General features: G+C 39.6%; 1 protein-coding gene across 3 annotated transcripts in view; it reads right to left on the reverse strand.

Annotated features, from left to right (window-relative positions):
- Positions 1–845, reverse strand: part of LOC145787485 (ubiquitin-conjugating enzyme E2 T-like) — a 43,206-nt gene extending 42,361 nt beyond the window's left edge. For all 3 annotated transcript variants that reach the window (XM_082599253.1, XM_082599247.1, XM_082599239.1), the window contains exon 1: positions 696–845. In XM_082599253.1, the coding sequence (XP_082455379.1) occupies positions 696–804 (109 nt within the window). In that variant the 5' untranslated portion in view covers positions 805–845. The remainder of the gene's footprint in view (positions 1–695) is intronic.
- Between the last annotated feature and the right edge of the window lie 14,400 nt (positions 846–15,245).

Consider the following 15,245-nt stretch of genomic DNA (forward strand, 5'->3'; position numbering starts at 1 on the left):
ATAAATTCTTGTACTTCAGTTGGCTGTGCAAATTATTCATCATTCTAGCAAGCATTTTTTGGTTCAGCAGAAACTTATTTTTAGAATTTGAATTTTCTCAATAATTAAAATAACCAACTGATTGAAATATCAAAAACAAACAGAGAAGTTGAATATTTTTTGTTCCAAATCCAGTATTTAGGTTATGTTGATCAAAACAAAATATAGTTGAACATCATTACTAATAACATGGAGGGTAATACTTTTAATTCAATTGAAAAGCAACTTGATTCATACACTAAAGGGGTTTTGACCAGCAATAGGTGGTCAAAACTGCCCGGTTTAAACCAGGTTTTAACCGGTTTTAACCGGGCGGTTTAAACCGCCCCGGTTTAATAAACCGATCAACCCTGTCAGCGACTTCGGCTTTGTGTTATTTTTTCTCTCAATCTTTTCAGGGTACGAAATGAGGGTACAGATTGTTCAGGGTACGAATTAGGTTGCACCCAGTTTAAATAGCATTCCTGCTGGAAATAAGCCTAGCCTCACAGGAGAACATTACAAGCGGCAGAAAAATTTTGCGTACACAAGGAAAATGCCAAAAAAAACAAAGCAAAAACTGATTCATTGAGCAAACTAACTAAATAGAAACAACTTGGTACAAAAGTTGGTGTAGACTGGATGTTAAGAACCACTGGCTTACACAATTCACTGACTTGCTTTTAACATGCTTGTGATATCACTCTCTTGCCAACAAGAAATCCCATGAGGTGGACTCTTTTCAAGCATTTGCAGTTCCCGTTTTAACCTAGTAGTACGCTGCATGTCATTTGCTTTTTAGTATCCGAACAGTATCACAAAAATATTTTAATCTGAAAGACAACACACAGAAATAGTACTGTAGGGGGGTATGTTAAAATTAAAAAAATCCTAGTACCCTCAAAAGTAGTGCCACTTAGAGTAAACAAATATATTCTGAAACAATTTTTGCATTGCCCCTCTAGGAAGTAGGAACTCCCCGCTGTCGGGGAGTCTAACAAGCGATTTCCAAAATGCATGGGATTTGACACCTAACTTTTGGACCGGTGGTCAACTGGTCATAGTAAGCTGGAACTAGTCTGAAAAGTTTCATCTTGGAAAGTTAATACAGTATAGGAATGTAACAGTTTCAGAAGTGTTAGGTGTATAGTTTGGCCCGGACAAGCCCATTTTGTCTCAAAATGACCCATTTAGCTTACAGCGATGGTACAAAATCGAAAATTTGGCAATAATCGGCCTGAGTGATAGAGACCCTTTTTTGAATATTTCCAAGTAAATCCATGTTTTTATTGAGAACTACACTTCTGGAGACTATCAAGATTTCTTTTACCATAAATACTTATCTTGTAGTTCACTAATCCGACTCTATGTTTTTCACCCTGGTTGTGAACTGGCAGATAATCCAGTTTCTATAAGACATCATCACTTGGCGATGCAATTTTCAACAGCGATCCTGTCTCCTGTGTGACTGTGTCCTCATATGCAGCAGGACTGCAGGACCAAAACCAAACAGAGACCCTTTTTGAGTTGCCAAGCCTTTAGCAAAAAATTGAAGGAAAAGAGCAATTAAGTTCTTAACTTCATTACAGCAGTGGCACCGGCAGGGGGGGGGGGGGGGCAGGCGGGGCAGCTGCCCTCCCAATGTTTTGGGCATCATCTTAAAAAAAAAATTATTAGTACATATTAATATTACTTTTTTAATATTTGGATCCCAACCTCAAGTAAGTCAACTCAAGTTGCAAGGGGGGGGGGGGGGGGGGGTAAAAGCTCTCTTTAAAAAAAAAAGTATGGTAAACCTTGATGACTATATTGTACCGGAATGGCCCGTTTCGGCTAGTCCGATTCGGCTATTACCCTTTTCGGCTACAGCCCGATTCGGCTAGTTCCCTATTTGGCTGCAGTCTATATCGGTTAGTTCGTATTCAGTAATTTTTTGAAAATCAAACGATAATCCTTATATCCAATGACGTCTTCTGTTTATTTAGAGAATTTTGTATTTACAAGAAAAAAAAATCGAAATGAAATTTAGCAAAAAATGGTTGAAATATTAAATTGAACTGTTTGCTCAATTTATTTTTGAACTGTTAATGTTTGCTCAGATAAAATTGACATGCATCTTGCGTCGCCGTCTGCATGTAAACTTTGGTCTTAGAATATATTAGAATCCTCAACTATTACAAAATTCTAAACCCAATGACGCCTTCTGTTTATTTAGAGATTTTGTATTTTATTCCACAATTTATCGTTTCTTTTGCCTTTGAGTGCCTTCCCAGACGGCAAAATCCGTCATTTTTACAACGATTCAACGTCTGCAGACGTTAAATCAATGTAAAAATGGCGGATCTTACTGTCTGGGTGAGCCGTGCGATAAATTAAAGCCTTCGGTTGCGTCATAATTAATTGCGTAATTACCACTCCTAATTACGCGCGCCGGTATTTAAAAGAGATTAGCGGAGAAAAAAGTGGAAAGTTGTTTACCACAGAAATGCATGCCACCGCACAATAACGAAATTCTGGAAAACCTTTTCGAATGCGTTGATTAATGATTTTAATTGGGAAAGAAAGCCAGAAAGTAGACATTTTTTTATTCAGGTTAAAGTGAAACCACTCTACGTTGGACTAAAGCGCAAAGTAACTATCAAGTTGCCTTGCAAAGCGGAAGATCAAAGTTCGCAATACCGGTCGTAAAGTTGATTTTTTCCCAAAAATTAGGTCGTTGAAATCAATGCTTAATTACTCGTAACTTTCACGTGATAAAGGCCTAATTTTTTTTTGTAGTCAGAGTGTAAAGATGGAGGTTTGATATTATCGAATTGAATCGCCGGTTAATACTTACCGCCGGTTAGTACTCTAAATTGATGGACCGCGTATTATCATAAAAAACTGTCGTCCGCTCATTTGCCAGTTTGACTATACTATTATGATAATATATTATATGACTTTGTTTTAGAGCATCAAATTTATGCTATCTCCATAATTAATAACTCGTATGTAAGTTTTTACATGTATTTTGAACAATAACACACTCGAACAACTAACAACACTTCTATTTATACATTTCATTAACCTCTATTGTCAATAATGAAAAATGTTGTTTTGATGTAAAAAACATATTTTGAACTAACCCAGACAACAAAATTCGTCATTTTTAATTAAAAATGACGGATTTTGCCGTCTGGGAAGGCACTCAAAGGTAAACACTGGATAAAATGCAAGAATGCATAAGAAACGATATTGTAGAATAAAATACAAAATTCTCTAAATACACAGAAGAATCGGACATACTCTGTTATCATTTTTAATGTAAAAATTCCTTTTGTGGTCCCTTTGTTTTGAACAATTCCAAACTGTGCTGTTGAAATTTCCGATCTTAGTTTTGGTCTCAATCTCATCATCATGATTCGGAGTAAGATCTTTGTTAAATGATTCACAAGGCTAATTGTTCTGTGGAGTGAGCATTCTGTTGCTCCGGTTTTCTTTGGTAAAGTTATGAATATAATATAGAACGTACCATATCACTAGAGATGTTTCCGGTGTCATAAATATGATTTAAGATCTCAGTGGTTAGGTGTAAACCCCACTCATCTAAAGCTTCGATTATTTCAAATATAGAAGAAAATATATTGTGGAATAAAATACAACATTCTCTAAATAAACAGAAGGCATCGTTGTCGATTTTATGTGAGCAAACAGTTCAATTTAATAGTTCAAACATTTTTTGCTAAATTTCATTTCAATTTGTTTTTCTTTGTCGGAATGCAAAAGAAACCATATTGTGGAATAAAATGCAAAATTCTCTAAATAAACAGAAGGCGTCGTTGGATTTACAGAAGGATTTTGTTGGATTACAGAAGGATTATCGTCTGATTTTCAAAAAATTGACGAATAGGGAACTAACTGATAAAGACTGTAGCCAAATAGGGAACTAGCCCAATCGGACTAGCCCAATCGGACTAGCCAAATCAGACTAGCCGAATCGGGGTGTAGCCGAAAAGGGAAATAGCCGAATCGGACTAGCCGAATCGGACTAGCCCAATCGGACTAGCCGAATAGTAGCAGACCCATATTGTACAGTAGATAAAAAGATTTTCTACAGAAGCAAAGATAATAATAGACTTTTTAAAGTTTTAACTAACGTCACATTGATGTAGAAAAATAACAACCTGTTAAATTTTTGATACCTCACACTCCCATGACTTCTTCTGCACGCATTTTGGCATTGGTTGCTTGCAGTGATTCTTTCACTTGAACAAAACATTTTGTTTCAGCAGTTTTGAGTTGTCGTAAAGGAGACTCAATTTCTCCAATATTTATCATTTATGTTTCTTCTTTAATCTCAGCAGAGTATAAAACTTGTAAAAGTTTTTCGGCGTTATGGTTATGACGTGACATCATCTAAACATGTTACCATACGCGCCGACTTCCAGGGGGGCCAGGGGGCGGCGCCCCCCGTTAATTTATGGTTGAGGGGCAACAAAAATGGTTATTACAAGTGGTGTTTCAAAGATAAAGCACTTCGCGAAAGAGATTTAGATCATTTAAACAGACTTAAACAATGCCGAAAGCGAAATATACCCTACGTTGCTCTTGCCCGCAAAACAGCAGCTGATCGCATGGCTTTCTCATACGGTATGGAAATTTCAAAGTAGAAGGTAGAGTAACTTACGCTGCTGGAATAGTCACGTAACTATTCACTGCAATATTAAGTAAACCAGCTAAATTAGACGCGCAATTTTCAATGAGGTCTTCCCGCTGTGAGATCAATTATGATTCAACAGAACGCATTGTTTTTTCACGATGTGTGAGAATTAAATCGAAAACCGATATAAGAAAAGGTGTTTAACTTGGTCGAAGATATTGCTTGCATTAACAACGTCTCTTACCGCTATTATCACCTAACTAACCTGACATCATTGTTTTATGCAGCCGCTAAGGTTTAACATCGACTTCCACGATCATGGAATGTTACGTAATTAGAACGATTATATATATCCTACACGCAAAAATAAAAATTTGATTTCTTAAAGCAGCTCTTTCTGTTTTGTCTTTTGAGCTTTGCATATTGCTCAACAAGTGCATAAAGTTTAAAATTGATAGAAATCATTACATTTGAAAATTAAGTTTGAGTCACTGCAAATAATCGTATTCAAAACTTTTAATTCCACCGATGCCATTGCACACTCCGTAATCTACGTTGGCAATGATTTTGCCACAGCAAAAATGTGTTCATTTTGAAAACTGCCGAGCTTGTCTCGTGTATAAGTTGAACCTGTCTTTTTGAGATGAAAATCACTTGTGAACATCTCGACCTATACTCGAGTATATACGGGATTTGATAAAAGACTATAAAAACTTTAGATAAAAAACATAAGAGAAAACACTTCTCCATTGTTAACGCTTTGAAGGTAAGTAATTAGCAAAACGAAGCTAATAAAACTCATAGCGGGTTTCCACTCTGCTTGAGATCATGATTTTTTTGCGTTTTATTTCGTAATATATAACTTCACTGTCTTGATTGTTGTTATTCACTCCCACGAAAAGGAAATAAATCGGCTTGTTTTCCAACTGTTCCACTTATGAGCTAACATAATCAAAATTTTTACTAGACGTAGGCTACTGCATGCGTAAAACTAATCGTTTCAAGCAGCAGTTCTAATAAATTCGGCTTGTGACCCAGGTGTCAATATAAACAAGACAGTAAGCTTAATCAAAGACTATTTTAATTGAGCAAAATAGCGTTATGGTTATGACGTCATCACCTTTCTCGCCCCCCAAGGTTTTTTGAAAAGTCGGCGCCTATGCATGTTACCGAATAATAAATTAACAAATTCGGTCGTCAAAAGTGGTTATTCTTTTGTTCATAGTGGTGGTAAATATTACGTAATGAAAAAAATGTAATAAGGTTGGAAGACATTACGTCATGTATTTTCAATACAAATTGAAGTTTAAAATTTATTCTTTTGTTCATAGTCGTAACTCATGATCCACCTTCAAAGCGGTACCACAAACAACAATTTTCGATAAGGGGGCCATGTATGCATGTAGTGCATGTAGTGCATGGGGCCATGTAGTGCATGGGGGCATGTAGGTGCGGGCATGTAGTGCGAATGCCAGATCAGCGTCTCCCTAAACAAATGTTCTACTCGGAATTGGCTAAGGGTAAGCGTTCGGTAGGTGGACAAAAGAAGCGGTATAAAGACTCACTGAAGAGTAATCTTAAAGTGTGTAACATCAATTATACAAACTGGGAGGAAACCGCAGAGGACAGGCTGCTCTGGAGATCTGCCACTCAGAAAGGTGTCGCCACGTTTGAGAAGAGCAGATCTAAAAGGTTAAAAGAAAAAAGAATGCAAAGAAAAGAACGACAATCACACCCACAACCAACTCTCCCAAACGATCTTAAATGTACCAAATGTAACCGAACTTTTAAAGCCAAGATTGGACTAATTAGCCATTTAAGAACTCACCGTTAGCTTTTATTTTATTGCGAAGGCCATCATCCTCGAAGACGAGGGATAGCCATCAGATCAGTCGTAACTCATGATCCACCTTCAAAGCGGTACCACAAACAACAATTTTCGATAAGGGGGGCATCAAGAATAAGTCGACATGACTTTTAACCCTTAGAAGGTTGTGCTCCTGGAGTCTTGCTCAGTTTGGGGGGGGGGGCTGTCGATTCTTTTTATGCTTTAGGAGTGATATCTCTGTTATTCTGTTACTCTCTCCTCGGACTACTACCTTAACGTGGTGAGAGAGTTTCCGTACCTCAATGACCTCTAGAGCTGTACTGGCGGGAGCTAACTGCTCCCAGAAGGGTCACTCATGCCAGGTTGGTCGAAAGGTAGAGGTCAGACAAAACGTAGTCCAAAGTCCCCAACGGCGGAACAGGCGGATAAAGCCAGCCAGGCTCAACGACTGTGAAGGCGGATGAAGGCTGCAGCATGCCACCAGCTCCAATCGTCTTGGTTTGCCTTGCCATTGGATAAAGCTGATGGTTTTGTCAAGTTTATGTGTGCTTGTTGAGTGTGCGCCAGCAAGTCCACGCTAATCAATTCACGCACAGGCGTCTTCGCAAGACACTCAAACCTAACGGCGATCGATAATGCATAACGGGAACAGGCAAGTGAAAGCTGGAAGTTTCTAGTGCGGAACCGACACGTTAGTGGTGGTAACTTGATTCAGTCGCTCTATCTTTTGGAAGAAGCAGGAAAGATGTTCGGCAGCAGTTATCACGACTGAGCAGCCCTTTTTAGGATCCACTCTGCTCACCCTGAATAGGGAAAGGGCTAGAAAAGGTGCCCTGAACATAGTCTGCTTCAACTCAACCTGTCTGGAAAACCGCGTCCAGAGGGTTCACCTTACCTGCGGTCGAAAAACGAAATATGTAACTATGAAATTTGGAACCTGGAATGTTAGGACTCTAATGGATAACTCCAGCTCAAATAGGCCAGAAAGACGAACTGCTATCATTGCTCGTGAACTACAGCGTTTCAACTTTGACATCGTGGCTCTTAGCGAAACCAGGAGAGATGGAGAGGGCCAACTAAGGGAAGAATGTGGCAATTTTACTTTTTTCTGGAAGGGCTATGATCTTGTACATCCGAGAATCCACGGCGTAGGTTTTGCGATTAAAAATTGCCTCCTCCCAAAACTGACAGAACAGCCAGTTGGAATAAACGCTCGACTGATGACGCTCCGAATCCAATTGGCTAACAATCAACATGCAACTGTTATCAGTGCTTATGCCCCCACACTTAATGCAGAGGATGCAGTCAAGGAAGCTTTCTATAACCAACTTGATCATGTTCTTTCCCACACTTTACGAGAAGACAAAGTTATTCTTCTTGGAGACTTTAATGCAAGAGTCGGAAAACAAGTGGATCTCTGGAGAGGTACAATTGGAAAAGAGGGAGTGGGAAAGGTCAACTCTAACGGAACCCTTCTTCTCACTAAGTGTGCAGAGCACAACCTGGTGATAACCAACACTTTATTTCGCCAAAGAAACCGCCTGAAAGTTTCTTGGCAACATCCGCGGTCAAAACATTGGCATCTCATCGACTACGTGATTGTAAGATCTCGTGACCAACAAGATGTGCTCCTTACTAGAGCTGTCACTGGAGCCGATGAGTGCTGGACAGACCATCGTCTCATTGCATCGATTCTAAAGATAAGACTACATACTAAATTAAAACACCACGATCAAGCAAAAGTTCCACAAAAATACAATATTGAAGCTCTTCAGGACACGAAGTCACGTGAGACTTTTCAACAGTGCCTCCAAACTCGTCTTCAGGAAAATTCGATTTCTGACTCTGTTGAAGATTGCTGGAATCACCTTAAAACGGCTATTCTCGACACATGCAAAGAAACTATTGGTCATAAGAAGAAGAACCACCAAGATTGGTTCGATGAGAACGATAAAGTTCTTAGGGAACTAATCGATAGAAAGCGAGAAACCTTTATCACGCTCCAGAATGACCCTCAATCTGATATAAAACGTGACCTGTACAAAAAATGTAAGGCTGAAGTCCAAAGAACTACTCGTATTCTCAAGGATGAGTGGTGGGAAAAGAAAGCCCACGAAATGCAACAGCTGGCAGATGCCAATAACACACATGGCTTTTTTAATGCAATGAGAGAAGTCTACGGACCATCCACGCATGGACAATCCCCTCTGAGAAGTAAGGATGGAGAAACGATACTTAAGAGCGAAGCCGAAATAAGATCTCGATGGAAGGAACATTTTGAGGAGCTTCTCAACCATACAGCTGTTATTGACAAATGCGTGATTGACATTATTCCCAACATGACACAAGAAGACTCTCTTTCTCAGACACCATCTCTTGGAGAGGTCAAAACTGCCATCATGGCCATGAAAAACAACAAAACAGCGGGCCCTGATGGAATCCCAGCAGAGATTTACAAAGTAGGTGGCAGTTTAATCCAACGTAACCTTCATCAACTGCTAATCAAAATTTGGACAAATGAAATTGTTCCATCTGATTTCAAAGATGCTAATATCATCACCATATACAAGCGCAAAGGTAATCGATCAGAGTGTGGAAATTACCGTGGGATCTCTCTCTTAGCAACTGCTGGCAAGATTTTAGCACGTATTTTAAACAATCGCCTCAAACTGATATCCGAGAAGATCCTTCCTGAATCTCAGGCTGGCTTCAGGCCATCGCGTAGCACCACAGACATGATATTTTCCCTCAGACAATTGCAAGAAAAGTGTCGTGAACAACATCAACCACTGTACATGGCGTTTATTGACCTATCTAAGGCCTTCGACCGCGTCTCCAGAGATCTCCTGTGGGATGTACTTTCGAAATACGGATGTCCAGACAAATTTCTTCGTATTCTGCGTCTTCTTCACGATGGTATGTTTGCCAGAGTACAGACCAGCAACAACAGTTCTGAACCTTTCCTGGTTAACTCTGGAGTGAAACAGGGCTGCGTAATTGCACCAACTCTTTTTGTAATTTTTATTGCATCTGTCTTGGAAATAGTCCACCATGACCTTCCACCTGGCATTGACATATCTTACCGCATGGATGGAAAGCTCTTTAACCTCGCCCGCCTTAAAAGTAAATCAAAGACTACAACACGGAGCATCATGGAATTTCAATATGCCGATGATAACTGTGTAGCAGCACTGAGTGAAAACCACCTACAGCAGATTCTGAATGCTTTCCATCAAGCATACAAGAGGCTTGGACTTAGCGTCAATATCAACAAGACTCAGGTCCTCTTTCAACCACTTCTTAAAGATCGTACCAGTGCTCTGCCAGAAATCCTTCTCGATGGTACACCTCTAAAAAATGTGAAACACTTCTGCTACCTCGGAAGTGAAATTTCAGACAACGCTGACCTTCAGGATGAAATACAACATCGTTTAAATTGTGCTAGCACTGCTTTTGGAAAACTTCGCTCACGAATATTTGACAACCATAACATACGAAAAAGTACAAAGCTCGCCGTCTACAATGCAGTAGTTATCACAACACTACTATATGCTTCCGACACCTGGACCACCTACCGAAACCATATTAAAACTCTTGAAAGATTCCAACAACGCTGCCTGCGCAAAATTCTGAATATCAGCTGGGAAGAGAAAAGAACAAATTTGAGCGTGTTAGAAGAGGCTGAAACAACAAGCATTGAGTCCCGCATTATTCGAAATCAACTTAGATGGTGCGGGCATGTAGTGCGAATGCCAGATCAGCGTCTCCCTAAACAAATGTTCTACTCGGAATTGGCTAAGGGTAAGCGTTCGGTAGGTGGACAAAAGAAGCGGTATAAAGACTCACTGAAGAGTAATCTTAAAGTGTGTAACATCAATTATACAAACTGGGAGGAAACCGCAGAGGACAGGCTGCTCTGGAGATCTGCCACTCAGAAAGGTGTCGCCACGTTTGAGAAGAGCAGATCTAAAAGGTTAAAAGAAAAAAGAATGCAAAGAAAAGAACGACAATCACACCCACAACCAACTCTCCCAAACGATCTTAAATGTACCAAATGTAACCGAACTTTTAAAGCCAAGATTGGACTAATTAGCCATTTAAGAACTCACCGTTAGCTTTTATTTTATTGCGAAGGCCATCATCCTCGAAGACGAGGGATAGCCATCAGATCAGTCGTAACTCATGATCCACCTTCAAAGCGGTACCACAAACAACAATTTTCGATAAGGGGGGCATCAAGAATAAGTCGACATGACTTTTAACCCTTAGAAGGTTGTGCTCCTGGAGTCTTGCTCAGTTTGGGGGGGGGGGCTGTCGATTCTTTTTATGCTTTAGGAGTGATATCTCTGTTATTTTGGCACGGTTTCAAAATTTGGGATCACTTTGTAAAATTATTCACGCTGAGCATATCCGAAAATTAAAACTATGTGAATTTTAGAACTGCTCATATACGTTGTAATGTTGAGGTCACTTATGAGTGTAATTTGTAGCGTGAGTTTACACATTATTTTTTGGTAGAGTAATGAAGAACGTGCATTGTAATGTTGTGATTAATTTTTTTACATTATTTTACATACAGCCAATGCCCTTCACGCTGTGAAACAGTTAGGATAAACGAGACATGGCCCAAATTAATTACTTTCATCCAGCTGGTAGGAAAATGTTTCACAATAGAATATGAAATATTTCAGAGGATGTGCTGAGAAATGCCTTATAATTATATCTTTCAATTTATAACATTTATTTACTCAAAATTTCAGCTCAATAGAGGTGAATAAAAGTTAGGAAAAGTCAAGAAATCTCGTAGTCGCAGCCTCAGTGGTTTTAGAGATAGCCTACAACTGTTGATACAAAAAAGTTGAATTGACAGCCCCCCCCAACTTTCAAGGGTCCACGTCTTTTAGGCGCTGGTCTAATAGGCGCGCACACTGTGGCGTCTGGATATTTAGGTACGGAGCACTGTGGCGCCCGTTCATTTAGGTGTTATTCCTAGTAAAGTCTGTAGATTGTATCAGCTTGGCAGGTAGGGGCGTAGGGCAATGCTTTTCACACAAAATATTATATTGAACAGGAAAATATATTGTTTTGTTAATGCGTGTGCGTTGTTGGTCATGGCTTCAGTGAGTGAAGTTGCTTAAACTGGCAATGCTTTTTCACAGAAAATGTTATATTATACAGAAGAATATATGGGTGAAGCTGCTTGAACCGGAAATGCTTTTCACACAAAATGTTATATTGAACAGAAAAATATGTTATGGCTTCCGTGAGTGAAGCTGCTTAAACCGGCAATGATTTCACATAAAATGTTATATTGAACAGAAAAGTATGTTGTTTTTTTAATGCGCGTGTTCAGCATTTATTTGTTGTTAGTCCAGGTTTGCGCCGGCGAAAGCTTTATCAATAAATTATTCAAGTTTCAGAAAATGTATGAGATTGAGTTCACTTTTAGTTAGGTCAAATAATAACTAAACATCAGTAAAAAATGTACCGTAGGCTGTACTCAAGCGGGCGGTAGGCTTGAGTGAAGAGTAACTTAGTTTTCCGTCAAAACCCGGACTAGGTTTAATAACGAGCGAAGTCTCACCATTATGCTTGCAACTTGTAGCCAAGGTGTAGCCTATATGCCCTGTAGAAATGTATTCATGTGAACAGTAGTAGAGCGTCTTACGCGTTCTCGTCACATGGCCAATCCATCCCGAACAGAAGTAATTTATATTTAATCTAAATTACCAGACATTTTTCACACAAATCTGTTGTTGTATTTACGCGGTAAAAACATGTCATGTGATCGACGTAGACGCACAATCTTGACATCAAATGAAAGCATACATCTTCAGCTATCTGAAGATGCAAAGCTTTGCAATAAAATTTAAAACATTCTATGTACAACTAGCAACTTTCCAAAAGGTATTTTTTCTAATTTCTAAAAAAATTAAAAATTGGCAGAAAAGTGTACTTCATTATAATTTTTACTACCGTACCCAAGCATGATACAATAATATGAAAATAGCCTATATGTAGTTTAATCGAATGCCAAAACAATTCTGCACATGAGAAAAAATTTACTTTGTTTCTGCGCGCAATGCTTTAGGAGGTACAGCAGAATGATTATGGAGAAATTTGGAAAATTTTAAGCAAAAAGTTTACGTAATGTAGCCTACAGTCTTTTTGATCGAAAAATTCCAAAGTAAGGGGTTGCCTAGCCAGTTTTGACTGCCAATTCCAATGAGTGAAAGAAAAAAAATCCACTGTGTCCCCATCTTTAAGAAGTCCTCATCTGATAACTGCACCGCCAAAATATTTTTTTTTACTTAGCCAAAAAAGGACAGGCAAAGACTATGGATCTGCCATCATTTACATAATTTTTTTGCTTGAAATAGGCTACCTTTTAACCTTGGACGTAGGGATACTTCCGTGGTCATCATGGCAAAAATCCCAAGATGTGTGTATACGTCCATGGTCGCGAAAGAGTTAATTAAAAATGAACTCAATAATGTTGGAAGCTTCAATAATTTATTGATAAAGCTTTCACTAAAGCAAACCTGGACTAACAACAAATAAAACAATAATAAATCAATAAAACAACAATATATTTTTCTGTTCAATGTAACATTTTGTGTGAAAAGCATTGCCGGTTTTAGCAGCTTCACTCACTGAAGCCATGATATAATTTTCTGGCAAGCTGTCAAGCTGATACAATCTACAGACTTTACTAGGAATAGCACCTAAATGACCGGGCGCCACAGTGCTCCGCACCTAAATATCCAGACGCCACAGTGTGCGCGCCTATTAGACCAGCGCCTAACTGTCAGCGCCTAAAGGACTTGCTCCCACTTTCAAAGGGCTTGCATTGAGTCAACAGATCTATGCCTTAAGGTTTACGTCAGCTCTGGAAATCAGTAAAATATAAGGTTGTCATCTTCGGTGCAACAAGACCATTGATTGATTGGTTTAGTGAGGATTCGTAGTCCCATTGCTTTCATTTTGAGTGATCATACTGATTTTCAATTTATTCCTACAAGACGCAGTGGCCGAGTGGTTAGCGCGTTGCGCTCGCAGTCGAGAGCCTGCATGTTCGACTCCAGCCACCCGCACTTGCTGTTGTTTCTTTGGGCAAGAAACTTTACGATAATTGCCTCTACCCAGTGATCGATTTCGAGTAATGGGTGTAACATCCATTTATTGAGTTTTAAAAAACTAAGAAACGAAGTGTACCTACAAAACACAAACCATAAATATAAAGCAAACAAAGTAGATCTGTTTCACACAATGAGAAAACTGAGAACTGAGAACTGAACGCGAACAGAGAAAACAATCAACGTGAAGCGCTCTAGGCAAGGAAACCAGAACGTAGGAACATAATGTAGACTAAACGTCATTTTACAACATTCTTCCCTCCTAAAACGTACCGGGATCGCCATATCGTAGTGGTGGGACGCCATTGTTAGTTCGCTTGGAACGTCTGATGTTAGGGTTTACGTCGTCACAATCTAAATTGAAGCTTCTTGCGCTAGCATCAGAAGTATCGAGTCCAATGTTATTCGGGTCATTGCCAACATCCAAAACTGATTTAGAGAACTCAGCAGCTTCCAATCGGGAATTATCCGTGACGAATGGTTCAGGGAAATGAGATTGATCCGGAGAGTCGTCCGGACACGGCGCTAGGTCTCTTAGCGATACATTTGATTCTCTTCCATCTGGAGATTTTACAGTTGCATACATAGGATTGGCATCGGTTAGTTCGACCCGCCGAACCAGATCATCGTTCTTCGGACCCACAAAATTGCGCAGTAACACGGGCCCGGGTTTCAGTAGCCAAGACGGCAGTGATAACCCAGTTGGAGATCGCCGGTCGAAACGAAAGAATAACTCGTGCGGTGTAGCATTAGTTGCAGTACACAACAACGTACGAACAGAATGCAGCACAACTGGTAGCACCGTTTCCCAACGACTAGGAGGTAGATTACGAGATTTCAATGCCAAACGTATCGCTTTCCAAATAATACCATTGTAGCGCTCGACTTGCGAGTTCCCCATGGGATGATAAATGGAAGAGCGACTGGTGGCAATGCCTCTACTAGTTAAGTAACTTTTGAATTCTTTAGACACGAAGCTTCCCCCATTATCAGTGTGTACACAGCTAGGGAAACCACACAAAGAAAATAGATTATCAAGACACTTAATCACCGTTTCGGTGCACATGTTTGAACACGGATAACAGAACGGAAAACGAGAAAATTCATCCACTATTACGAGCAAATACACATTGCGACTACTGGATGGTAATGGTCCTTTAAAGTCAATCGATATGCGTTCGAAGGGGCGAGTAGCTTTAACAAGAGTGCCTTGTTGCTGCGTAAAAAATCTTGGTTTTAATTCTGCGCATATTCTGCAGTTACTACACACTCTCTTTATGTCATCCATTGAGAATGGCAAGTTTTTGGACCGTACGAAGTGGGAAAGTCTCCTCACACCAGGGTGGCAAAGGTTCAGATGAATTTCCTTTAGATTGTAACTGGCGGTAGACGCACAATACGCTCTAGTTAATGTATCAGGTCCGGCATTGTCCTTTCCGGGTCTATATTGCACTGTATATGAAAAAGATGCGAGTTCGAGACGCCAACACTGTATTTTATTATTTTTAACTTTCGTGCGTCTCCTGTTGTCGAACATAAATGGTGATATTTCAAAAATAAAATTTAGTAACGGACAGACATTGATGCAAAAATCTTTAAATTTGAAGACCACAAGAGCCCCAGC

This window comes from Aplidium turbinatum, chromosome 2 (assembly GCF_918807975.1).
Source record: "Aplidium turbinatum chromosome 2, kaAplTurb1.1, whole genome shotgun sequence".
Classification (NCBI taxonomy): Eukaryota; Metazoa; Chordata; class Ascidiacea; order Aplousobranchia; family Polyclinidae; genus Aplidium; species Aplidium turbinatum.